This window comes from Cicer arietinum, chromosome 4 (genome assembly GCF_000331145.2).
Source record: "Cicer arietinum cultivar CDC Frontier isolate Library 1 chromosome 4, Cicar.CDCFrontier_v2.0, whole genome shotgun sequence".
Classification (NCBI taxonomy): Eukaryota; Viridiplantae; Streptophyta; class Magnoliopsida; order Fabales; family Fabaceae; genus Cicer; species Cicer arietinum.
In genome coordinates this window covers 48,310,348-48,335,878 of record NC_021163.2, presented here as the reverse complement: position 1 = coordinate 48,335,878, position 25,531 = coordinate 48,310,348, and the positions used below count along the sequence as shown (strand labels likewise).

The 25,531-nt window shown below is 32.1% G+C and overlaps 2 protein-coding genes, 1 long non-coding RNA gene and 1 pseudogene across 4 annotated transcripts in view; 1 reads left to right on the top strand and 3 right to left on the bottom strand.

Moving 5' to 3' along the window:
* LOC101492315 (uncharacterized) overlaps positions 1-2,052 on the top strand; it is a 5,061-nt gene extending 3,009 nt beyond the window's left edge. For both annotated transcript variants that reach the window (XM_073367166.1, XM_073367167.1), the window contains exons 8-13: positions 285-380; positions 593-639; positions 723-941; positions 1,106-1,179; positions 1,286-1,379; positions 1,527-2,052. In XM_073367166.1, coding sequence (XP_073223267.1) covers positions 285-380; positions 593-639; positions 723-855 — 276 coding nt within the window. In that variant the 3' untranslated portion in view covers positions 856-941; positions 1,106-1,179; positions 1,286-1,379; positions 1,527-2,052. The remainder of the gene's footprint in view (positions 1-284; positions 381-592; positions 640-722; positions 942-1,105; positions 1,180-1,285; positions 1,380-1,526) is intronic.
* A 336-nt stretch (positions 2,053-2,388) lies between these two features.
* Positions 2,389-3,101, bottom strand: LOC140919943 (uncharacterized). Its single transcript, XR_012162658.1, has 3 exons — positions 2,989-3,101; positions 2,723-2,900; positions 2,389-2,631 (listed from the first exon to the last, which is right to left on the bottom strand). It is a non-coding gene; the product is annotated as an uncharacterized lncRNA (long non-coding RNA).
* An 895-nt stretch (positions 3,102-3,996) lies between these two features.
* Positions 3,997-4,997, bottom strand: LOC140920092 (uncharacterized). The gene is made up of 5 exons (XM_073367406.1): positions 4,924-4,997; positions 4,706-4,822; positions 4,292-4,618; positions 4,112-4,195; positions 3,997-4,023 (listed from the first exon to the last, which is right to left on the bottom strand). The coding sequence occupies exons 1-5, from the start codon at positions 4,951-4,953 to the stop codon at positions 3,997-3,999; spliced, it is 585 nt and encodes a 194-aa protein (XP_073223507.1). The 5' UTR covers positions 4,954-4,997.
* An 18,102-nt stretch (positions 4,998-23,099) lies between these two features.
* Positions 23,100-25,531, bottom strand: part of LOC105851945 (uncharacterized) — an 8,932-nt pseudogene continuing 6,500 nt past the window's right edge.

Below are 25,531 nucleotides of genomic sequence, written 5' to 3'. Positions count from 1 at the left end.
TATATATATATATATATGCACACAATTAGATTTTAGTTTTCTATCTATTCTATGAAAAGTCTTCTCCTACAATTAATTGTGTGCATGCATGCATCTCTTTACTAATTTTGTTGTAACATCCTAGAGTTAGAAGTGGGGGATTAAAACTCTATTTCAATCAAATCAAAGGACCAAAATTAAATAAGCCTAATTAATTGGTTAATGGCTGATATCATTGTCAATACAACTAAAGGAACCGTCTTTTGGTAGAAAAAAAACTTGAATAACATTAATGAGTTTTTCAGGTTATGACCAATGCTGACTTAGGTCTTGCAGATGCATATATTGATGGTGACTTTTCATTTGTTGATAAAGACAAAGGACTTCTAAATTTTATTTTGGTAAGCAAATGCCTATTGATCATTTACTTAGCATTGAGACTTCTGATCGAAGGTGTGTCGCGGTGTCCAACACATGTTTGTGTCGCATACTGACACGACATCGATCCAATGATTACATTCAACTAAGTGACGTGTCAATATTGTATTCAATGTCTATGTCAGTATGACATTTTTCTCTTTATTTTCATGTACTTTGGTGCCTTTTAATGTAGATTCTCATAGCCAACAGAGATTCCAGTGCTGCTCACTCAAAGAATAGGTAAGCTCACATTGACTTATGTGTGGAACCTTGAATTATTTTTGAAATTTTTATCAACATTTTTACCAATTTTGATGCTTTAGGGGTTGGTGGACACCAGTTTTCTTTACTGCTGGTTTAGCATCTGCAAAGTTCTTCATCAAGCATTTAATGATCGAAAACATGAAATTCTTGACATTGGATGCGAATGGGGCGGTTTCGCAATTGAAGTTGTGAAATGTAACTTGTAAGTACACTGGCATCACTCTGTCCAAAGAGCAGCTAAATATGCAGAAAATAAAGTTAAAGATGCTGGACTTCAGGTATTAAAATCATAAACAAAGCTTTCTATTTTTTAAAGTACTGATCATATACCATTTTTCATAAATTTCTTTATGCAAAGTTCTCTGGATTCCATGTAAGTTGTAAACTGAGTAACGGCAACCACATCAAATGTATCAACTTTAGAACTAATTCATGGTTTCAGGATCATATAACATTTCTCCTATGGGACTATCGTCAATTGTCTAAGACAAAAAAGTATGATAGGATTATATCATGGTGAGATATATTAATTTATTTTTATTTTTTAGTTTTGCAGACCATGTTTTTATCAACAAATTTTGCAACATATATTGCATTTTCTGATTAAGCATATTACTTACAGTGAAATGATTGAAGCTGTTGGACATGAGTATTTTGAAGAGTTCTTTAGTTGTTGTGATTCAGCATTAGCAGATGATGGACTTCTTGTTCTTCAGGTATTTCATAGTATATTAAGCGCATATAGAATGATTGTTTAAATATTTATGTATAAGCTACTTCTGCAACAAAAGATAAATATACAATGTTTACCGTATAAGTGTCTATGTATAAAGCTAACAACTGACGACCGTTATATTCTCTAGTTCACATCAATGCGAGACGAGCGTTACGATGCATACAGGCGAAGTTCAGAGTTTATAAAAGAATATATTTTTCCAGGCTGTTGCATACCTTAATTCTCTAAGTAGAATAACATCAGCTATGACAGCTGCATCAAGACTATGGTACATGTTACATTTTTAATGCTGCCAATGACCATTTCTTTCATTCTGTTTGGATTAAAAAAAGCGCTGTAAAATGCACACCCATTATATGAGTTATGGGTCTGCATTTTAGAGCGCTTTTTAACAAAAGCGCTGTAAAATGCACACCCATTATATGAAATTATGGGTCTGCATTTTACAACACTTTTTAACGAAAGCGCTGTAAAACATACACCCATTTTATGAAATTATGGGTCTGCATTTTACAGCGCTTTTTCGAGAAAGCGCTGTAAAACGTACACCCATTTTATGAAATTATGGGTCTGCATTTTACAGCGCTTTTTTAAGAAAGCGCTGTAAAATGTACACCATTATAGCGCTTTACAACAACATTTTACAGCGCTTTTAAAAAAAGCGCTGTAAAATGTGTTTTGTTTTTTTTTTTAAAACGCTGTAAATTAAATATTTGAAATGAAAAACACTTTTTAGCTTTTTATGGCATTTTTTTTAGAAAGCGTTGTCTTTTATCTTTTTATCCAAAATTATTTTGATCCAAAATCAGTTCACAATCAGTGCACACAACAACAAAACATATTCAAATACCATAAACAGTTCACACAATCAGTAGAACAGAAAACAGAACTCTGTAACTTAATTAACATATATGTAACTCTGTAACTCTGTAATTTACAACCTAATTAACTACATTCAGATACATATATATAACCTAATTTATAACCTAATTAACTACATTCAGATCCATATGCATGTTCATATATTGTGTCCTATGATCATATACATATAATAACTAACAGAATATACATAATATGCACTAGCTACCATATAATATTCAGATCCCTTGCTCAGCAACAAGCTATTTCCCAGAAAATCAAATAATTTGCATGTCAAGCACATACTGACACCAGTCTTCCTTTAATTCCATTAGATCTTCCTCAGAATATGATAGACTGGAATTGTCAAAGTACTGCAATATAAAAATTGAACATATTATGTTAAGTTAGTATCAAATATATAGATAATTTATATATGAAAATCATATAATGAAAATACCGTACCGTTTCTAGGATAATAGTTTTATTCTTCTCAACAATCTCCTTCATGAATCTCAATACGTAGTACCCACAGTCGATGTTGTTTGTTTGACGATGGCACTTTATTGGGATCCATGTAATGTTATTAGACTTTTGCTTCGACACTATAGCACCTCTTTGAGCTCGAAAAACTTTTAAGGCACTATCGAATGAATAAATGTGATTATTATAGCATGAACAAACACATTATTTATATATATATATGTAAGAAATAAATGAATATTACTTACGTGTCGAGCATAGTCTTTATTTCGGAGTGATTGTTGTAATTGCCATGCACGAGATCCAAATAGTATATAACTTCAGAGACCGCATTGATTGCAAATAACACCCAATGTGCCCTACAAAAAAAAAAAAATTGGTTAAGCAATTTTGTTTATACACAACTACTAAATTAAATTCTCATCAATTAAAGAACGATAAAATTATGTACCCTGAATTATATGGTGCGAAGAACAATTTATCATTTTCTATATTTCCTAAAAACATATCTACAATGTATTTCTTTACATTGTCTGGATCGAGTTTCTACATCGACATCTTATGCGGAGACAATAATGAGTATTTATTTGACAATTTCCTCGTGCACGCGACCTTCTCATACAAAAACCTTCAATGAAAATTTTAAACTAGATTAATTGCCAATACATTTAATTAATTACCAATAAATGCAATTAAAAGTATTTTTTACCTTATGTACAAGCTCATTACAGTAGCACTGAGCTCCTTATGTTCGAGAAGTTCGTATATGTGCTCCTTTTCGAGATATTCAACATACTCATCTCCAAATATATCTTTATTCATGTGTACGATGCGCGAATCGTCGCTGCTGCCCATGTTCCTTTTTATTTGGATGTCAAGACACGCCCCGTATTTACCAAGGCGTGGCTGACTTTTATTAGGAGCAGCAGCAGCAGCGACCGATTTTCCCCGATCCAGATTTTTTGTTGCTGCAAGTTTGGCAGCTTTATTACCCTCCAGCCTTTGTAGTTTGGCAGCCCTATTAACCTCCAATTTTTGAGGTTTGCTGCCTTTTTTTGGCTGTAGGGGTGATTTATTTATTTGGACCTACAAAAATGAGGTAAAATGTTAGTTTATTGAATCTGAAAAAATGACAAACCTTAGGCAATAAATGTGACAAACCTTTTCGGGAGATGTAACTGATTTGTCTTTGGGAATCTTTTTTTGGAGGGCAACAAGGTTTGTGGGCCATGCCACGTAACTACCAATAGCGTCGCCTAATAACTCCATATCTCCATCGTTGTCTGGTATGGGCAACGGTGCAATTGGTTCGAAAGCAACAATAGGCGATACTTTGACATGGCCCGCGGGGATCAGAATATTGTGCAATACTTCTCCCGAAGAATTGTACAATATTCCTTTTTCCACCTTCCGTTGAGTAGGCGAGGACAAGTATAGGACACATGTAGTGACACCCTACATCAATAGTTAAAACATAAGTACAGTTAATATATAAGTTTGTTTAATACATAAGTAATTACATAAGCAAGTAAGTAGTAAGTAATTAATTACCTCGGGAATACTCTTCAAACCGACGTTGCAACTCCCGGTTTCACTCTCCATTTGTATTTCAGGTTGGAGCTGAACCGGAAGTTGCTTGTCTTTATTCGTATTCACCAAGAGTGCCACTTGCTCCGATAAGATTCTGAGCTTCTCTAATACTTCCTCGTTGGAAGGTTTTTGGCGCTTCTCTTGAGGAAAAAAGCTTTTGGGAGTTACGCCAAATCCTTTCCCCCTAACTCGACCGGAATACTCAGGGACATTAAACACTTTCCCAAGAATGTCCCTGCACGTATCCTTGTTGCCCTCTTGAGTTTCAGAACTTTGTTCAATAGTTTCCTAAAATACATGTAACATTAAAAAGATAAGTTCAATAGCATTTTTAAAATACAATATTAAAAAATATTAAAGTGATAATATACTTACACAAAGTTCTACAACTTTCTTGACATTTTCATTATCAACCACTCCATCTTTGTTAACACGCGCTTCCTTCCATAAGATATGACGACCCAAGGGTTGATCGGCTTGGGTGTCTTTTCTCTATTCGTTAAAATCATAAACAAAATAATACAAATTAGTTACACACTATAGTTTATAATACAAATTACTTCATTATATAAAAGTGATGTTTAATTACTTACAATTTGTTGTTCAAGGCGTGCATATCCCATACGTGATTTCTTGTATGGGTGTTTTGGGTTGCTTGCCCGTTCGCGATTTGCCTTACTAATATTCTATATAAAAAAAAATAGCAATTGTGTAAAAATTTAAAATACGCTACGAATATGAATAATAAAACACAAATGCTAATAAATTAATAACTTACGACAAACGCCGGGTCAGAACGTTTGGAAACAAATGCACTCCATTCATCCTTTGATATATAATGTTGATATATCTTTGGAGGTTCAGCATTTGTGTTTCCTTCTCTATCTTTTAGATAGAAATTTGAGAGATGGGATCTAAATCCACGATGGATCTTCCCAGCAACTCTCAAAACATAAGACTTTCGTCCCTCATCAAGAACAAAAGTCGTCTGCAATGAAAAAAATTATAAGTATTTCAACGAAAAAAATTATAAATGACAAAAGAGTGGATCAAAAAATTTACTTGAATGTCATTCCATATAATATCTTTGGCATCCTTCAACGCCTTATCTCTCCAATTGTCAATTGTAATTGGGACATTTTGACGAACAACAGCCCCAATATAGCTTACAAACATAGAGCTGTTGGGGTCAATTGGCTGACCACTCTCATTCCAGCCAACCTAATAAACTCATATAGTAAGTACATGCTATTAAAAAAAGATAAAAAAACACACAGCAAACAGAGTGTAGTATAGTATAACCTCAAACTTGATGCCATTACTCCTTGCTTTAATGACTTTTTGCAAGATAGTTGCACCACGTTTGACTTCATTTTCATAAGTCTTAGAGGTGCCAACTTCTTCATTTTGACATTCTAAATCTTTGTATCCATTTAACTACAACAAGTTCAACATGCAGTTTAGTATAACATCAACAAGTTCAACATGCATCATGCATTATTATAAACAAACTCAACATGTATCAGTCAAAAAATTAATAACATCAATACCTGAATAATGGTTCGAAGAAAGATGAAATGTGAAGAAAAGAGGGAATGCAGAAAGTTCACAGAAATACGGTATTGAAGAAATACGTAATGAGGGTTACATATTTCAATGAAAATATATTGTGCAATGGGAGAGATGATCTTGGATGGAAATAAGGTTCGAAATGAAGGAGATGATCGTGGAAATACGGTTCGTAATGGACAAGATGATAGGGTTTGCAAAAGAAGAGAAGAACGATGAAGGTTGAGATGATAGTGAAGTTTACGTAATGAAGAGAAAACTAAAGCGGTTATTGTTATATATAAAACCCTTTTATGGCGCTTTTTTATAACCCTTTTAGAGCGCTTGTTTAAAAAGCGCTCTAAAAGGCGTCCTTATTTAATTTTTTAAAAGGCTCTTTTACAGCGCTTTTCCCAATAAGCGCTGTAAAAGACCTCATTGTTTTATTATGTTATATATAAAACCCTTTTATGGCGCTTTTTTATAACCCTTTTAGAGCGCTTGTTTAAAAAGCGCTCTAAAAGGCGTCCTTATTTAATTTTTTAAAAGGCTCTTTTACAGCGCTTTTCCCAATAAGCGCTGTAAAAGACCTCATTGTTTTATTATGTTATATATAAAACCCTTTTACAGCGCTTGTTCAAATAAGCGCTGTAAAAGGTCTCTTTATTTGATTTTTAAAACAGTAGTTTACAGCGCTTATTTGGACAAGGGTTGTAATAGACCTCCTTGTTTTATTATGTTATATGAATGTTTTTTTTAAAGTCTTTTACAACGGTTTTTTAAATGAGTGCTGTAAAAGACCTTATTGTTTTTGTGTTTTGTTATGTTATTTTTTAAACAAGCTCAACATGCAAAACCCACATAGTAGTAACTGGTCACCACCAAAATCTCTTTCTCTTCACCAAACTCTTCTCCTTTTATGCATCTTCTTCACAAACATCAAAGCTTACTCTTTCACAATTCAATCTCCACCTCAACACCCTTTTTATCTCTTTACATTCTCTTTCCTTCTTAAATCGAAACTTGGTATTCAGGTTCATTGCCATGTTGCGAAAAATGGGTTTGAGTCTGATGTTTTTGTTAACAATGTGTTTTTGGGGATTCTCATGATGCGTACAAGGTGTTTGAAGAAAATCCTGTTAGAGATAGTCATGTTAGGTGTCTGATGAATATTATTTTTAAAGCTTTTTACAGCGCTTTTTCAAATAAGCGCTGTAAAATGTATTTTTTATTTATTTTCAAAAGGGTCTTTTACAACGTTTTTTATAAAAATCGCTGTAAAAGGCCTCAGTATGTTATTTTTGTGTTGGTTTTATTTGGGTTCAATTTTGTATGACTGTAACTCAGACATTTATTCCAATCGAATTGACACTTAATTTACATTATATAAGTGACATTATCATAACCAGTAGCAGCAGAAGCAAAAGAGACATTAGTAGCAAACTGTGAGATGTTATAACTAGGATCCCAATATGTTGGTATGTATGGTTTGATTACAAAAGCTTCTAATATGAAATCTGTTGCTATTCTGCCATATTAGTATAAAACACTCAATTCAAATTACATGCATATTTATCACAATAATTCAGATTACATGCATGGCTTATATAAAACAATTAAACATATACATTAAGATGCCCTTCTTCTTTTTATAAAACAATTAAACATATACATTAAGATGCCCTTCTTCTTTTCCTGGTGGGATTCACATTTGTTTGTCCATTTACAATACAAAACGATGGATTAATCCAAATTCCCTCATCATGATCATCTCTAAGATATAAACCATCATCAGTTGAATCAATTTCATGAGGTTGTTGTGATGTTGCAAATAAAAGATCATTACCAACATCTTCATCATTATTGTTATCATCACTTATTTTATTGGTCGATAGAACAACAGACCATTTATCATCAGAAGGATCAGTGACATAAAACACTTGTTGAGCTTGCGACGCTAAAATAAAAGGCTCGTCTTTGTATCTCACCCTATTAAAATCGACAAGCAAGAATCATGACTCATCAATTCGAACGCCATTATTATTATCGACCCACTTACAACCAAATATGGGAACACGAAACATTGTGTAGTCTAACTCCCATATGCGCTCGATAACCCCAAAATATGATAGATTTGCATATATTGGGTTTTTGTCTTTTGCACTTGAGACATGCATCGCTTCAGCTACGAGAGTGACTCCACTATTTTGCATAGTGGTCTGATCATCTTGTTCTTTGGTATAAAATGTGTAGCCGTTAATAACATAACCAGTGTAAGAAAAGACATGTAAGCTCGGACCATTTGCTAGCCACCTCAATCTATTTGAAATTGATCCGGGGTCTATATCAAATTTTGACATTATGTGATTTTTTAACCATGTTACAAAACTTCGATTGTGCTCTCGAGTTATCCAATTTTGATTCCTATTCATGTTCAAACGAGATAACTGATCAATGTGTATTGTAACATACGGTTGAACCTCATCATCATTGTGCAGAACATACAATTGTGCCTGCTCCCATTCTGTCCTTGATATAGTCAGTAGTCTCCTTCCAGTTATCCCTTCTCCTGATAGTCTTCCCGAATGACGAGACATGGGAAGCCCTATGGATTCAACATTGGACAGATATTCAGTACAAAATTCAGCAGCCTCTTCAACAATGTATCGTTCAGCAATACAACCTTCTGGTCGACTTCTACTTTTTACGTACCCTTTTAATATTTTCATATATCGTTCTATCGGATACATCCATCTCATATAAGCTGGCCCACAAAGTTGTGTCTCCTTAACCAGATGAACAGTAAGGTGAACCATTATATCAAAAAACGATGGTGGGAAATACATTTCAAGCTCACACAAAGTAACAACAATTTCCCTCTGCAATGTCGGTAATTTCTGAGGGTCGATCACTTTACTACAAATTTCCCTGAAGAAGAAACATAATCTAGTTAAGGCTAGTCGAACTTTTTCAGGTAAAATGGAACGTATACCTATTGGTAGCAAATGCTCCATTATAATATGACAATCATGGGTCTTCAAACCTTTTAACTTGAGGTCTTTCATACAAACCAAATTTTTAATGTTCGAAGAGTATCCTTCTGGAACTTTAACTTCGTGTAGAAATTTACATAAAACAATTTTTTCCTTTCTAGATAGAGTATGAGCGGCTGGAGGTAGATATGTGCGATTTCCTTTCTTTACTGGAGCCAGTTCATTTCTTATTCCCATATCGACCAAGTCCAATCTTGCATTGACGCCATCTTTAGACTTTCCTGGAACATTGAGTAACGTACCAATAACACTTTCAAATACATTTTTTTCAATATGCATCACATCGAGGAAATGTCTTACATACAATGACTTCCAATATGGCAATTCAAAGAAAATTGACTTTTTCTTCCACCCAGTTTTCACCAGCTCTCCCGCAAAAGGTTTGCCAAATTTATTGGTCAAACCTTGTACTTTTTCAAGTATTTGATATCCAGTCGGTGCTAAAGGAGCTTTACCTTCCTCTGATTTTCCATTGAATGCATTTCTCCACCCACGATACTGATGACTATAAGGTAAAAATCTACGATGTCCAAGAAACACATTCTTCTTACAATGTTTCAACCGCATCCAATTTGTACTCTCTTCACATATAGGACATGCACACTGACCTTTAATGCTATATCCTGATAAATTACCATATGCTGGAAAATCATTAATTGTGCCGAACAACATAGCCCTCAAATTGAAACACTTTTTCCTATACCCATCATAAACTTCCACACCTGTCTCCCACAGAATTTTTAAATCTTCAATTAAAGGAGTCAAGTATACGTCGATATCATTCCCCGGTTGTTTGGGTCCAGAAATTAACAGAGACAACATCATAAACTTACGCTTCATACATAACCATGGAGGTAGGTTATATATTACCAAAATCACAGGCCACGTGCTATGTGAGATGCTTTGAAGACCATGTGGATTCATTCCATCAGTAGAAAGTGCAAGTCTTAGATTTCTTGACTCTATCCCGAATTCAGGATACTCGTGATCAATTTTTGCCCATTGTGGGGAATCTGCAGGGTGTCGAAACATTCCATCTCTAATTCTTTCATCTGCATGCCATGTCAAGTGTTTTGAATCTTCTTCACTGCGATACATGCGCCTAAATCTTGGTATTATAGGAAAATACCACACGACTTTTGCTGGAGTAGATTCTTTCTTCTTATATCGAGAGACATTGCATTTCGGACACGCCTTAAGTAGTTCATATTCGTTTCGAAATAAAATGCAATCGTTAGGACACGCATGAATCCTTTCGTAACTCATTCCAATAGAACACAAAATCCGTTTAGCCTCGTAGGTTCGACTGGGAAGTTCATTATCATCTGGCAACATATCTTTTATGAGTGTTAATAATTCCGTAAAGCTTTTATCAGACCATCCATTACTCGCTTTTAAGTTGTACAACTTTAATATCGCTGACAGTCTTGTGAATTTAGTACAACCATTATATAATTCTTTCTCTGCATCACTCAACAAACTTTCAAACATTTTAGGACAATCTCGAAGATCTTCTTCAACTGCTTTTGCAATCTCATCAACTCGGTCCGGCTCATATGTATCTGTATCGAAATCAGTTGAAGCATATGTAGAACTATTCTCAAAATTAATGTTTCCTTTTTTTTTCTCACCATGTCTTATCCAACATGTGTAGCTTTGATCAATTCCATTACATACTAGATGTCCTTCTAATTCATCTTCTCTAACACGTTTTCCAAAACAACATTTTAAACAAGGACAAACTACTCTATTTGGATCTTTTGCATTCTTCACTGCAAACTCAACAAACTCCTTCACTCCAATTTCATACTCTTTTGACAATCGATTGGCTGAAATCCATTTCCTATCCATATTATACCACCTATATAAATGCAGTAACAAAAATAATAAGCTTTCAAAACATATCAACAAGTTTCAAAAAGAAACCAATATCAACTAACAATTTCAAAACAGAACAGATCATGTGGTATGAGTTTTTGACAATTTTTGACAATTTCAAAACAGAACAGATCATGTGTAAAAAATACCTTAGACAACGTAGATGGCCGCACAGTACGTAGAGGATATGAGGGTTCCCAGAGTAGAGGTGATGAAAGATGTAGAGGATATGAGGGTTCCCAACGTATATAATTATTTGAAAGATGTATTTTACAGCGCTTGTACTAAAAGCGCTGTAATATGTAGTTAAATTCAATGAAAGCGCATGCATTTTACAGCGCTTTTCAAAAAAACGCTGTAATAGGTGGTTCAATTATTTTAAAGCGCATGTATTTTACAGCGCTTGTGTAAAAAGCGCTGTAAAATAATACGCGAAAACGCTTTATGTTACAGCGCTTTTTTGAAAAGCGCTGTAAAAGCCTTATAACATTATGCGCAAACGTCATATGACCCTACAACAACGCTCTTTTTACAGCGCTTGTCAAAAAAGCGCTGTAAAAGGCTCCGTTATTTTTAAAATATATTTACAACAGCGCTTGTGTTTAGCAAGCGCTGTAAAAGGTGCGCTGTTAAATGTCATTTTTGGCATAGTGAACATTAAGATGGTGGAGAAAGAATTTTATGGAAAACCACAGATATGTTATAACTTTATGGGTATTTATTTTTGCATATGCAATTAAAGTAGCTAAATAGATTATTTAACTATTGAAAATATATGGTTGTCAGCAAAATTCTGGATCTTGGATTTGATGAAAAGTTCATTAGAATATGAGAATACTATTTTGATTACTGTGCTGCTGGTTTTATGTCGAGGACACTTGGAAATTACTCCTCTTTATTAATTACTACCTTCATAGATGTAAAGATATACGTATAGATCTTGCTAATGAGTGCCTTAAGCACATTGTTTATGGTTTTCAAACAAGGTGGTGACTCATTGAAAAGTCAAGTATAATAAATCTTTATAGACCTAACAAGAATAATAAATCTTAGATTAAAGTCATAGAAAAACAACAACTACAATGAATGAATGCAACAAATAATAAAACCACAAAGTTTTGAAGCAAGAAGAATGTGCTGTGTAATAGAAGGAGAAGAAATGTGGGTGATGCCTCTATCAATACATGCTCTTTTTAATGTGAGAATGATGCTACAAATGTCCACAAGACTATCATACTTGGAGTCCCTCTTTTCCTGGGAGTTGAGATCTTCTCTATTTTTCAAAAGAAATAGAGATCTTCTTACATTACTTACTTTAGAGAAATGGTACTTCTAAAAAACTCTTTCTTCTTGTGTCAAATTTATTTTTGCCATCTACACATTGAGATATTTTTTTGTGAACAAATAACTTTAAAAACAAAGAAATAATGGAGATATTTGAAAGAAGAGAGCTTTAAATGATTTATTTTTCATCGTAATCTAAAATCTCTCTAATTTGAGAAACCAAAAAATTAGTTGAAGAAAGATTTTGAAGGACTTTAATAAATTCTTTAAATTCAATCTATTTTATTATAATACTCTCAATATTAAAAATATATTAATTATAATAATTCATTTATCATTTTCTATATAAACATTCTCTCAAAAAGGTGAAAATTTTCTTTTTTATTTTCATCTATTCCCCTCCTTCCAAAGCCCTTCCCTCCGAACTCTCAAACAGAACCATAAAATTTGGGGTAAAGATTTAATGTTAAAATAGTCCTAAAGTATTTGACTTGTTTTTATTCCTAACACAAAATTGGATTAAGACTCCAAACAAACAAAACGATTAAAAGCCCATAGAAAAATAAATGTCAGTCCTAATTAGCAAAGCTAGGGAAATAAATTCACCAGGAAAATCATAGATCCAAAAAAGACAAGGTTGATATTAACCCATCTTAACCAAACTATTATCAACATTTGCCTCTCTAATGAAATGAGAGAATCAAACATTCGATATTTGGGCAGCAAGACTCCTAATCTCCAAAACTAAATATTATGACAAGATGAGTAGAGAGACATTGACGAACAATGAAGTTGATTGCAACAAGAAAATTTTGGTTTGAATCGTTCAAATTTTTTTTTTAACCAAACCTATCATCAGTGTTCTAATAAAAATGAGATTTATTGACCACCATTTGTATCTAAATATATCCATGAAAGTTATTATTAATAACATTTAAAATTGTAGTTGATTCTATTAGGTTAATAGTTAATGAGGTTCGACATTTTATTATATCTATTAATCATCTACTTAATTAATCATTTATTTAATTTGCATTAACCATAAGAAGTTTTATTGAATTTTACTTAGTTGTAGACCCAAATAATTGATTTGGCTCATTGCTAATACTAGCTAGGAACTGCTCTTAGAGTCCCTTAATAAAAAATAAAATTATTTTTTGGCAGAAAAAAATTATTTTAACAATAGCATTTGTCATATATTTGATATGCATATTGCCTATATTTGGAATATGAGCAACTAAATTGGTTTTATGTACATGTAGATGGTTTTCTCACGCCCTGGAAACAATACAGCACTCAGCAGTTCATTCAAAAGCTTAACTTGTTAATTTGAATTATGAGACGGAATGTTAATAGTACTTATGAAAAATAATTCGAGTTCAATTCTTTAATTTGTCTATAGATGTGTAGTTACCATACATATTTTTACTTTTAATCATCCATATGAATCTTTCATGAATTGTGCATTTGTTAGTTTAATACTAGGATCAAAAAGACTTTTTACATCAATAATAAAAAATGACAATTTACATCGAATCCATAAAAAATGACATTTTACCTTGAATCATTTAAAATTTAACAATGTAAAGTAAAAAAAGTTTTTTCATCAGATAAATAACCGATGTAAAAGATATATTTTTTGTTTACTATCAGTTATCACTACTAAAAATAATCATATTTAAAGTGTCATTATTTTCATATTTAAAGTGTCATAACTTCTCAGAATAAAATTTGAATTTGAATTCATCCTATAATTAAATAATGGGAGTCTAGTCTTGTCAACTAAAGTCAAATCTATTGCTTTTTAGTTACATTCTCTTTTTCCTTCAATATTCACATGTTACCAAATGCCACTAATCATGGTTGTTTTAATTATTTCCATACTTCCAACATGTTAATTGATTGATCTGTCCTCTCTCTAAAAAAAACCTCATATCCATTCCCCATTATTATTTAACCAACGTCCCTATCCCATTTTCATCATTTGTTCTATTTTCTACAAAAATACCACTATACTGAACTACCAATATATTCCTTCAATTTTCTTTTTTCTCTACTAAGTTTGGTTTTTGGAAGACAATGATTTGCAATTTTTATTTTATATTTATTATTTTGTATTTATTAGAAAACTGAATTAAATATATTTACTGAATATACATCTTATTTATTGAAAAGAAAGTTGCATTTGAGTTGTTAAGCCTTGCCCTTTATATACAAGTCTTTGATCTACATGAGATAAATTAACTATTGGTTATAACTAACAATAACTAACTATTATGTTAAATGTTGACTAAGTGAAAATAACTAATGCTTGAAGCTTATGAAACTGGCTGGCTAGCTGGGAGCTTATGGTTACTGATTGATGAAATACGCCGATGACTCACACTTATTTTTACCCTTGATTTTTAACATGCCCCCACAAGCTTAAGATTGGTAAATATCAAACAACCCAAGCTTGATGACAAATGAATTAAAAACAGAAGGTAGTAACCCCTTTGTGAGGAAATCAACTAGTTGGTCATTTCCTGGTATTGTCATTTCCTGGTATTGGAAATAGTTTCATGGTCTCATCTGGGGTCTTCTCTCTCATAATATGATAATCGATGTCAAGATATTTTGTTCCCTAATGAAAAATAGGATTTTCTGCAATATGGAGTTCACTTTGGTTGTCACAATATAAAACATGTGTCATATAAAGAGTAACCTTTAAATGCTTGAGTAAATGAACAATTCATTGAAGCTCACATATGGCAGTTGCAAGTGCACTATATTCTGATTTTTGATGATGATTTAGCCACAGTTGATTGCTTCTTTGTTTTCTAACCGATTAGTGAATTCCCTAGAAAGAAACAACTCCCTGAAATAGATCTTCTTGTCCTTGCATGTTCTCCAATATGCATCATTAAATCCACTCAACTGTAGTTGAGATTGGGAAAACGAGTCCTTGTCCTAGTGCTTTCTTCAAATATTTGGGTATCCTAATTGCTACACTTTGATGTGTCTGAATTGGTCTTGCCATAAATTGACTTAGTTGTTGCACTGAATATGTTATATATGGTCTTGTTGTTGTCAAATATAGGAGTCTTAAGTTGTAGTCCATTGGTGTATTTACTGGTTTACATCCTAACATCCTTGTGTCTGTTAGTAAATTAGTGCAATATTTCCTTTGACAAATTGAAATTCCCTTGTTGGAGTGAGTCACTTCAATTCCTAGAAAGTATTTTAGCTTTCCTATGTCCTTGATGCCAAAAAATTTCTGGAGAATATCCTTTATGTGCTGGAAGGCACTCAAATCATTTTGTGCTAAAATCACATAATCTACATATATTGTTAGTGTAGTGAATGATTGGTCTTTATGTTTGATGAATAGTGAAAGATTTGAGCTTCCTTGAACAAATCCAACTTTGGTAAGTGTTGTAAGAAATTTCTCATGCCACTTTCTGCTTGTCTGCTTAAGACCATATAAAGAATTTATTATTTTACAAGCCTGATTAGAGAATTTAGGTATCATACCTAGTTGGAGTTCCATGTTGACATCTTCATATAAATCACCATGAACAAAAAAAAAAAAGCATTATCAATAACTAGTTGGTGTAAGTGCCAATTTTTTATACATGTTAATGCCAATATAATCCTTAAAGTTGTTATCTTAGTCATAGGAATGAAGGTATCAGAGTAGTCTAAGGCTTCTCTTTGGTTGTATCATTTGGCAAAATATCTAGCTTTGTATCTGTCTATAGATCCATCTTGTTTTCTCTTGATCTTGAAAACCCAGTTATTTCCTATTAGAATTACACCATAAGGAACTTGGACTATTTTCCAAGTTTTGTTCCTTTGGAGAGCCTGTAATTCTTCTATCATAGTTTTGTTCTAATGCTCATGTTTACTAACCTACTCATAAGTTTTAGGTTCAATTTCCATTGAAACTGACATGCTAAAACTTTTTTGCATAAGGGAAAGGTTAGAATAAGATAAATAATTTGAAATAGGATAAGGTTTAATTATCTTTGTGTCTTTGTTGCTTTGTGCACTACAAACATAGTCATTTAAATGTATTGGCATATGTGTGGTACGACCATATTTTCTAGGACTCGAGTTATGACTTTTAGCAGGCTGATTGACTTGTTGATGGAAATCTTGTTGATGTGATTCTTATTGGCTGAAGCCAGACTCATCCCTTTTGTACATGGCAGGTGTGATGCAGAATCTTCATCATCATTAGATATGCTCTTATAAGTTTTGATGACAACATTGCCAACATCAATATAATGCTAGTCATTGGAATGAGGCTGGTCATGAATGACTAAGATAATAAGTGTTAGAACCAAGTGGATTTGAAGAACTATGATCCTTACTTGTTTTGACGATAACAAGATTGTTTTGTGAGAACAATTTAAAGCACTAATATTTTATTTAAGTGTACAGTTCCCAAATTAGGTTATTTTTAATGACTTTACGCTACATAATCTAATGTTTGGACTAAATTAAAGGAACACCAAGACTCCGCTCTGATTTTCCTATTTTGAGTCTGATGAACTCGTTCTAAAACATGTACCTGGTGATTATATTACTGCAAGTAATGCTCTAATTAGTTTGGCTCTGATGATTACAACACATATCTAACTATTCTTCCTTTAATAAGTGTGAAAAGCATATGTCATCTGACTCTGATTTATAATTAACGTTTTGATGAAATGCCAACGCTATAATGGAAGTCAACACTACGATAAGTCAACACTACGATAAGTCAACTCTCCGAATAAGACAAATTTGTGCATCATCTTCTTAACTCTTTAAATTCTTTATTTGTTTAAAGGTCTACGTGACATACTCTGATAATAATATTGTCTACTCTTTATGTCTCCCTATTAAGACACACAAAATCAATTATAAGGACTTTTTTGGACAAGATTTAATGGTGAATCGATCTCTGAAGATTTGATATGGAACTTCATGATACATGTCGAGTTCTTGCAATTAGGACAACGACCAACAACCCTAAAGTTTCTCCATAAAAAGAAGAGCAGCCCTCATTGAAAAAGTGAACAACGCACTAAATAAGCACAATACAGTCGTCTCTGCACTCTTGCTCCCTATTCTTTGTTTTGTTTAAGTATTGAGAAATAGTTTATGAGAATACAACATTGTAAACATCCTCTAGTGAGAGTATTCAAAAAAGCCTTAAACTTTCTCTTTTGTAACATAGCCTAGTAGTGGCTACATTCCTCAACAACTTGACTGTGCTAAGCTAGAAGATTGAGAAAACTTGAACATAGTCAGTTTGGCTAGCAGGTATTAACTAGAAATGTGATTTAGTTGGTGAGTTAGTGGATCAAACCATTTAGTTTGAAGCGACTGGACGTAGCTACCGGGTTGATGGTGAATCATTATATATTGGTTGTGTTGTTCTGCGTTTCTGCTTTATCTGCTATTTCTCATTACTTTGTTTTAATCTTGTTGAAAATATTTTTAAATGAAGACACAATTCAAACCCCTCATTTCTTGAGTTTCTTGTTATACACGGAACACCAATTCCTTAAAGTGTACATCTCTGGACACAAAAATTTCTTTGGTGTTCATATTATATGAGACAAATCCCTTTGTACTTGCCTTGTAACCAAGAAAAATAGTCTTTCTAGACCTCAAATCAAATTTAGCACAATGAGATTTAATGGTGGCAGCATAACAAAGACATCTAAAAATCTTAAGCTTACCCATATCAAGTAAATATTTATGCAAACATTCAAAAAAGGATTTATTGGATAATAAAGGTGTAAACATCCTATTTGTGATATGAATAACATGAGCCATGGCAAAAGACCAAAATTGTTTAGGCAAACTAGATTGAAAAAGAAGAGCCCTAACAACTCCTAGAATATGTTGATGCATTATTTCAACTCTCCCATTTTGTTGGGGGTTTTCAATGCACGATGTCTGAAGAATTATGCCATGTGATGAAAAATAATCATGCATCATAAACTCTATTCCATTATTAGTTATAATAGCCTTAATGTTAGTATCATGATGATTTTTTATCAACTTAACAATATTCTCAATATACATCCTAGTCTCATACTTACTTTTCAGGAAGATAACCCAAAGATATCTGCTACAATCATCGATCATGGTTAGAAAGTACATGTGATGTTGCTTAGGTTGAATAGAGAAATGTCCCCCCTATGTCAGAATGAATTAAATAAAAAAGACTATCAACATTGTTGTTACTAGTGGCATAAGGAAGTTTCTTTTTCTTTGAATAATAATACACATCACAAATATGCTTATCACATGAAACATAAGGAAAATGATTATTGAGAACTTTAATGCAATTATTAGGAACATGTGCTAATCTGAAATGCCATAAGGAAGATTCAAGAATGATCTTAAAAGTAACAAAATTTATACACACATTATTATCAAAATGGACTATATCTAAAGGAGAATCTTGTAAGTAATATAGTCCATTGATCAACTTAGTTATACTAATATTGGTCATAGCCTTCAAATCCTATACAACACAATAATTATAATAGAGAGTAATGTTGCAATTCAATGAAGCATATAATTTAGATATAGAAATAAGATTCAAAGAAAATTGTGGCAAAAATAGCACACTATGTAGTTTCATTTTGGATGAGTATTATTGCCCCTGCATAATTTGCAATAGCGGTTTTGCCATTTGGTAATTTAACTTTAATTGGTTTAATCTTTCAATTTTTGAAATTGTTTTTAGGATCAAAACAAATATGCTCTATGGCTCCTCAATCCATGATCCATGCAATATTATTGGAAGTAATTTTAACATCATTAGTAAAAAGTTTACCTATTGTAGACTTACCTTCTGCCATTTCCTTATTTGTTGGTGTTATTTAAACCTAAGATGAACCTCTAACATGGTTTGAAACATGGCTAGATCCTACCTTGACTTATGGAATCATATTCATTATATTCTTGATTTGTTCAGGTGTAAAAGGAGATTGGTCCTTTCAACCATCATCATTGGCAAAAGAAGAATCTGTATATGATTTTTCATCTTCTTGTTCACCATTTGCATTATCAGAATATGATCATTCCTTGGTTTAGATGGACCATTCACAAATGCTGGTCCTTCACCATTATCATTCACATAACCACCATTTTTCCTTTCTTGTGGCAGCATTAAAGAAAGGACTTTATGTTAGGCAATGGTTCCATAAAGAGCACTTTAAAATGGTCATTCAAAACTCTTTGTGAAGGTCACATAAGCACAATTACATTGAGGAATTGGCCTCAAGTTGTCCATTTCCTCCCAAATTACAGTTAAAGCAGTAAAATATTCAGAAATATGTATATTACCTTGTTTCAAGCCATGAATCTCTTTATACAAATATGACATGTGAATCAAATCCCCCTATGAAAACCTTCCTTTAAGTTCGAGCCACACAATACGAGCATTATCCTTGAATACCAAACTTTGTGCAATTGATGGATACATGAAATTTATGAACCAAGAAAGCACAAGATTGTTGCATCTCATCCATTACTTGTGTGTAGGATCAAATTGATCGGGCATATACATGGATCCATCAAGAAACTCCAATTTTTTCTTTTTCTAGCATTGCTCTCGTCATGAATTTCTCTCATGTATGGTAATTATTTCCATCAAGAATTGGAGTCACAATAACAAAAGAAAGATCCTTGCTTGAGTGAATATAATAAAGACTGATTATTTTGAGAAGGATTAAGACCTCCTTGATCTCTATTGTTGTTGATAGTTCTCACCATTGTGAAAAATCAAAGAAGAAAACGAAGCAGAAAAGAAAGAAAGAATCTCAAACCAGATTTATTGATTCCATATTAGAAAACTCAATCAAATATATTTACTGAATATACATCTTATTGATTAAAAAGAAAGTTACACTTGAATTGTGAAGTCTTGCCCTTTATATACAAGCCTTTGATCTACATGAGATAAACTAACTATTGTTATAACTAACAGTAACTAATTGTTCTATTACATTCCTTTATAATTTATAATAATGTAACTAAATGTTTACTAAGTGAAAATAACTAATGTTGAGGAATGAAGCTTATGAAACTAGATAGATTGGTTTGGCAAGGTAGATGGCATGACTGGCTATGTACTTATGGTTACTAATTGATGAATTGGGTTGAGGCTGATAACTCACTCTTGTTTTTACCCTTGATTTCTAACAATTATTATAAAAAAATCATTTTCATATATGTATATCCTACATTTCCAATGAATGACGTATCATCGTATGAATACAGTCGTTTTTATATAAAATTTGTTTTAAAAACTGTTTTTTCAATCAAATATATTATTGAGATGAGTCGCGTACTAGGTTGTTCTCTTTGAGACATTTCATAGCACTGACAAAATTGTATAAAAAAGCCATCAATCTATATTGTATTTCTAATGCACTGTAGGAACCTTTCGAGAATTACACCCTCAAATAAGACACTAAGACCACTCGCAAACCAAAGAGGATTTGGTATGCAAATTACTCTGAAACCGAAGAGACAATGGTATTAGGACCAATTTGATATACTCTGAAATCAAAGGAACAGTGGTATTATGATCACTCTAAGAGACACTTCATATAATCATCTTAATCAAACTAATAAATCTCAACTCACTTGTAACTAATACTAACTAACTAAACAAACTCCAACTACTTATAACCAACTTTTAACCATATCTAACAACCTCCCGCAAGTTTGAAGTGTGGATTAACATTTTCAACTTGTAATGAACAATGCAATATAAGAATAAGAAAATACAATGTACTATTTAATGAAAATTACAAGTTGTAATCACATCGACCAAACAAGAAAAATTAACGTTGAAAGTGGTAGTGATCAAGGTAAATAAGTCATTGAAGTCTCTAACCTACATTTGGGTTCTTTTGAAGTCGTTTGGTGTCTCCACGGTACTCACTCCAACTAAATATTCAAGCTCTAATCTTGGGTGATCATCAAAGCCAAATTGAAAAGCATAACTTAAGTACCATAAGGTAGAAGCACAAAGAGAATAATAATTTTCTAGGATAAAAGTACAAAGAGAATAATCATCATTTTACTACCCTATGGTGGAAGCAATTATATTTAAAATGATTAACTACCATAAGGTAGAAGCTCATAGAGAATGAAAAAAAGTTTAACTACATAAGGTGAAAAAAAAACCAATAATAACATGAGAAATAATCTGTAGTCTGTACTTTGATACTTCAACAACCAAAATGCCCCAAGAACCATATCAACGGTGTCAATGCCAATCAATCTCATGTAGCAAACAACTTATTGTCTTGTAAAATTCCATATCGAAAGAGTTTCCATTTGTGGAGCTAATCACAAAAACCAACAAGAAAGGAGACAAATCATAATGAACAAGTATGATTAAGAATAGGTGATTGGAGATTTAGATTTCACTGGTAATAATTAGGATTATCTCTTCAAAGTGAATACCATGGCACTAATATGTCTATTAGAAATTTGAGATTTGAGAGAAAAAGAAAATGGGAAGTCATAGCTTGTAAGCTCAATTGAGAAAACCCAAAAAAAAAAAATCATATTTGATAAAAAAAAATGAAAAATGATACAACAATACTCCTATTTCAGTGGTTAGTGAGTACTGACCTTCTAACTAATTTCTCTAACTAACTCTAATTAATCCTTAATCAACTAATTAAAACTAACAAACTTTAACTATCTTAACTATTGTTGTTGAATCTACATTGATTTCTATTGCAAAAAATAAATAGAGAAATCTAAATAACATAATCACGACACAAAAATATAACATGAAATTCCAAAACTAGATAAAAAAAAATTACGACTAGAGAATAATATTATGTAAAAATTGTTACAACTCATAGACTTCTCTCAAATACCCCACAATCCCAAGACAATCACACTCTCCAAATAAAATTGGGCCCATAATTAAAAAAAACAATGCAATTTTAATACTAACCTTCTAGCTATTTAAAATTATCCATCATTCTAACACTTTTTGAAGCAAATTTATCAACCAAGTCTTCATATTCACATCATATTGTTACCAAAAGATCATTCTAAATTGCTATCGATGCTAATTCATTAAGCTTTTCTTGTAACATGGTAGACTGCATGTAAGACTTCAACAACTTCAATTTTAAAAAACTTCTTTCTATAGAAGCAACTGTCATATAAATAGTCAAACAAAATTCTATATGTAATAATTGTATTAGAAAAATAATATAAGCCTTTCAAAAAACTTAACATATCAATAGGTCCTACTTTTTCTCCAGGCAAGATTTCTCTTAGTAACTTTAACTCCACAAATAATTCATTTCCATCAATATCAAATTGTTCCTTATATTTCAATGCATGCTCAAAATGACTACAACAAGACTTTAAAGTTCCATCGTCCAATGATTGTAACTTGTGAAAAGTAAACAAAAAATAAAATAAAAAATAAAAAAATCACACTCTTCATATAGCTAAAATCTCTTATTAAAAGAACAACGACTCGATCAACAAAGTAAAGAAAATAATTAACTCTAAAATATTCCTCTCCAGATAGCTCAACAAATGGGATATTCAATTTCTTATCAAACTATTTTTTCCTTCCAAATTTACGCCTTTGATAAAATATTGAGTCAATATTCAATTCAATAGCAATTTCCTTAGCAATATCCAAGGCATTATAAAAACCAGTTTTTCCATATCCCTAAAAAAATGAAATCAACCACTTTATTTTTTCCATAGCAACATCAATAAACATATCCCTTGATTGTAAAATAATTATAGCTATTAAAAACTCAAAATCACCAAGCTCATTAAGGATTTAGCTTCACTTCTTATTTTAGTATTGAGATTATTTTCCATCACTTCAAGTGAATGTTGAAACCAAATTGGTTTTCCACTTAAAGTTTTGATGTTAACAAAAATATTTTATGAGAACAAATAAAAAAAGTACTTTATTAAGTATGAAAAAATTGGAAGAAGAAAATTAGAGGAAGGTACTAGAAGATACGACCAGAGGAAGTAAAAATGTCAGAGGAAACAAAATCAAAACAATTAACGAAATCCTCAAAATCAAACAAATTCACACTCTGGAAAAGAACGCGCATCTGCCTCTGATGTTTTCCTCTAAAGTTTGAGTCTGATACTGGCTTTGAAGATTCAATGTGTTCTAGAAGCTCAACATGTTTATGCAATTCCCAAGCATCGGATAAACTATAGTTGTGTGCAACCTCTAATGAACAGTATTTTTGCGCAACCTCTGATGAACAAGATTTCTGCTTGCTCTGATGAATAGTATTTATGCATGCTCTGATGAACAATATTTCTACATGTTTTTATGAACACTACTGATCCGTTGTCGCACACGGGTCAAATACAATTGATAAAATGTAAATAGAGGTAATAACTCGAATCGTTTTGCAAGGACTTCTGATATAATAATAATAACTGAATTGAAAATTGAAATTGAAAAGGGGTTTTTTAGATTTTTGATTTAACAGATAAACAAAACGATTAATCCACTTATTCAAATTTCAAACCTATCACATATTCAATCAATGAGTTTAATTTCTAATTTCGGATTCTATTCTTATTTGACTATAGAATTGATCAAACAAGCGTAATCAATCCTATGTGAATTTGATATCTTTGATTGGATTAAGCATCACAATCATCAAAATATTACAATTAACGATCAAGCGTTGCAAAATTATAATTCAATTAAATTAGAAACTGAAACCAAATTTTGTCAAAAAAATTTAATCAATCCTATTGAAATTCAATTTAAGCAATCAAAATATCAATATAATCAAATAAACAAGAATAGAATCATGAATCGAAATTGACAGTGTAACCTGAATTTCAAGGTGTTGATGAAACTCTGAACTCGTGGATTAATCTTATAAAATTAGTCTTCCATGAAATTAAAATAAAACTGTTTATTTCTTGTAGCAATTTGAATCCTAATTTTTTCGTTCTTAGAAAAGAAACAAAACTGCCAATATATAGTACTTGATATTGGGCTTTAGGGTTTAGGGTTTAACAAGTGACCCGCTAATTAAAATTATTACAAAAATCCAGATTACGAAATCTGCAATTTAGGCCCAATAAAGTTTGGAATTGGTCTTTTCTTCCAACACAAAAGTTGTAGCTCAGATTTTTATCTTTCCAATGCTTGCTCATATGCGCCAATCCGATATCCAGAGCTCAAGTTATGACCTACAGAGCGAGAAAGAGTCAAAATACAAATAATAAAATTAAAATGCAAATAATAAAATTATAATTCAACTTCGACCCAAAGTTTAGAAATAAGATAAAAATATTAATCTAAGCTATAAAGAGCTTTTAAAATACCAAACTAAAAAGCTAACAACATGTGCCCAAATGCTATGATCAAATTCCCCCACACTTAAACTTTTGCACTCCGAGCAAAATGTGTAAGGAAAGACTCCTTTATCCCCAGAGATTGACGCAATTCATTGTTTTTCACTTTTAGGCTTGTAATGAGCTATATATAACAAAAAATGGGGTAATTAGGCTAAAAGAGGCTTAAACAAATGGATAAATGTAGGGTAGGCTTATTTGGCTGGTAGCTTAATTAGAAACAAATGCCTAGATCATTTCAATATATGCATGTGGGCAAGAGTCAATTCAGGTTCTGGCGTAACTAGCAATCATGAGTGAGATAACACACAAGAACAAAAAATGGAAAAATGTATTCCATTCATAATAAGGCTAAAAAATCTCACAAAGGTTAATGACTTATCACAAATGATACACAATTTAGCATTTTAATCCAATTTATTATACCAAGAATGCAAAAATACTATCAAATCATGTCAGTCCAAACAAACTCTCAATATTTACAACCATAAAATCTGATGAAAAAACATGCAATGCAATGTCCATTTTTATTTATTTTTTTATTTTTATTTTTTGAAATATAACAAATAAAATCATAACAAATAAAATCCTAAATAATACCTCACACTTAAATTACACATTGTCCTCAATGAAAGTAACAAGTATAAAATAAGAGTAAGGAAATGGAGCTCCCTGTTTAAACTTCAGTGTAGGTGGGCTTTTCCAAGGAGAGTTCTTCTATGGTAGCATCTTCAAGCATAAAGCTCTCATGGAATAGCTTGAGACGTTGTCCGTTTACTTTGAACATTTTTTCGGTGTTTTCACTTTTTATTTCCAATGCACCATGAGGAAAAATGTTAGTAACAACAAAATGGCCAATCCACTTCGATCGAAGTCCCTCAGCCATAATTTTCAAACGGGAGTTGAACAATAAAACTTTTTGGCCAATGGAAAATTTCTTCCTAGAAATCATCTTATCATTAAAGTACTTAGTTTTCTCCTTATAGATGCGAGAGTTCTCGTAAGCTTCAAGTCTAAGCTCTTCAAGTTGTTGCAATTGAAGCTTTCT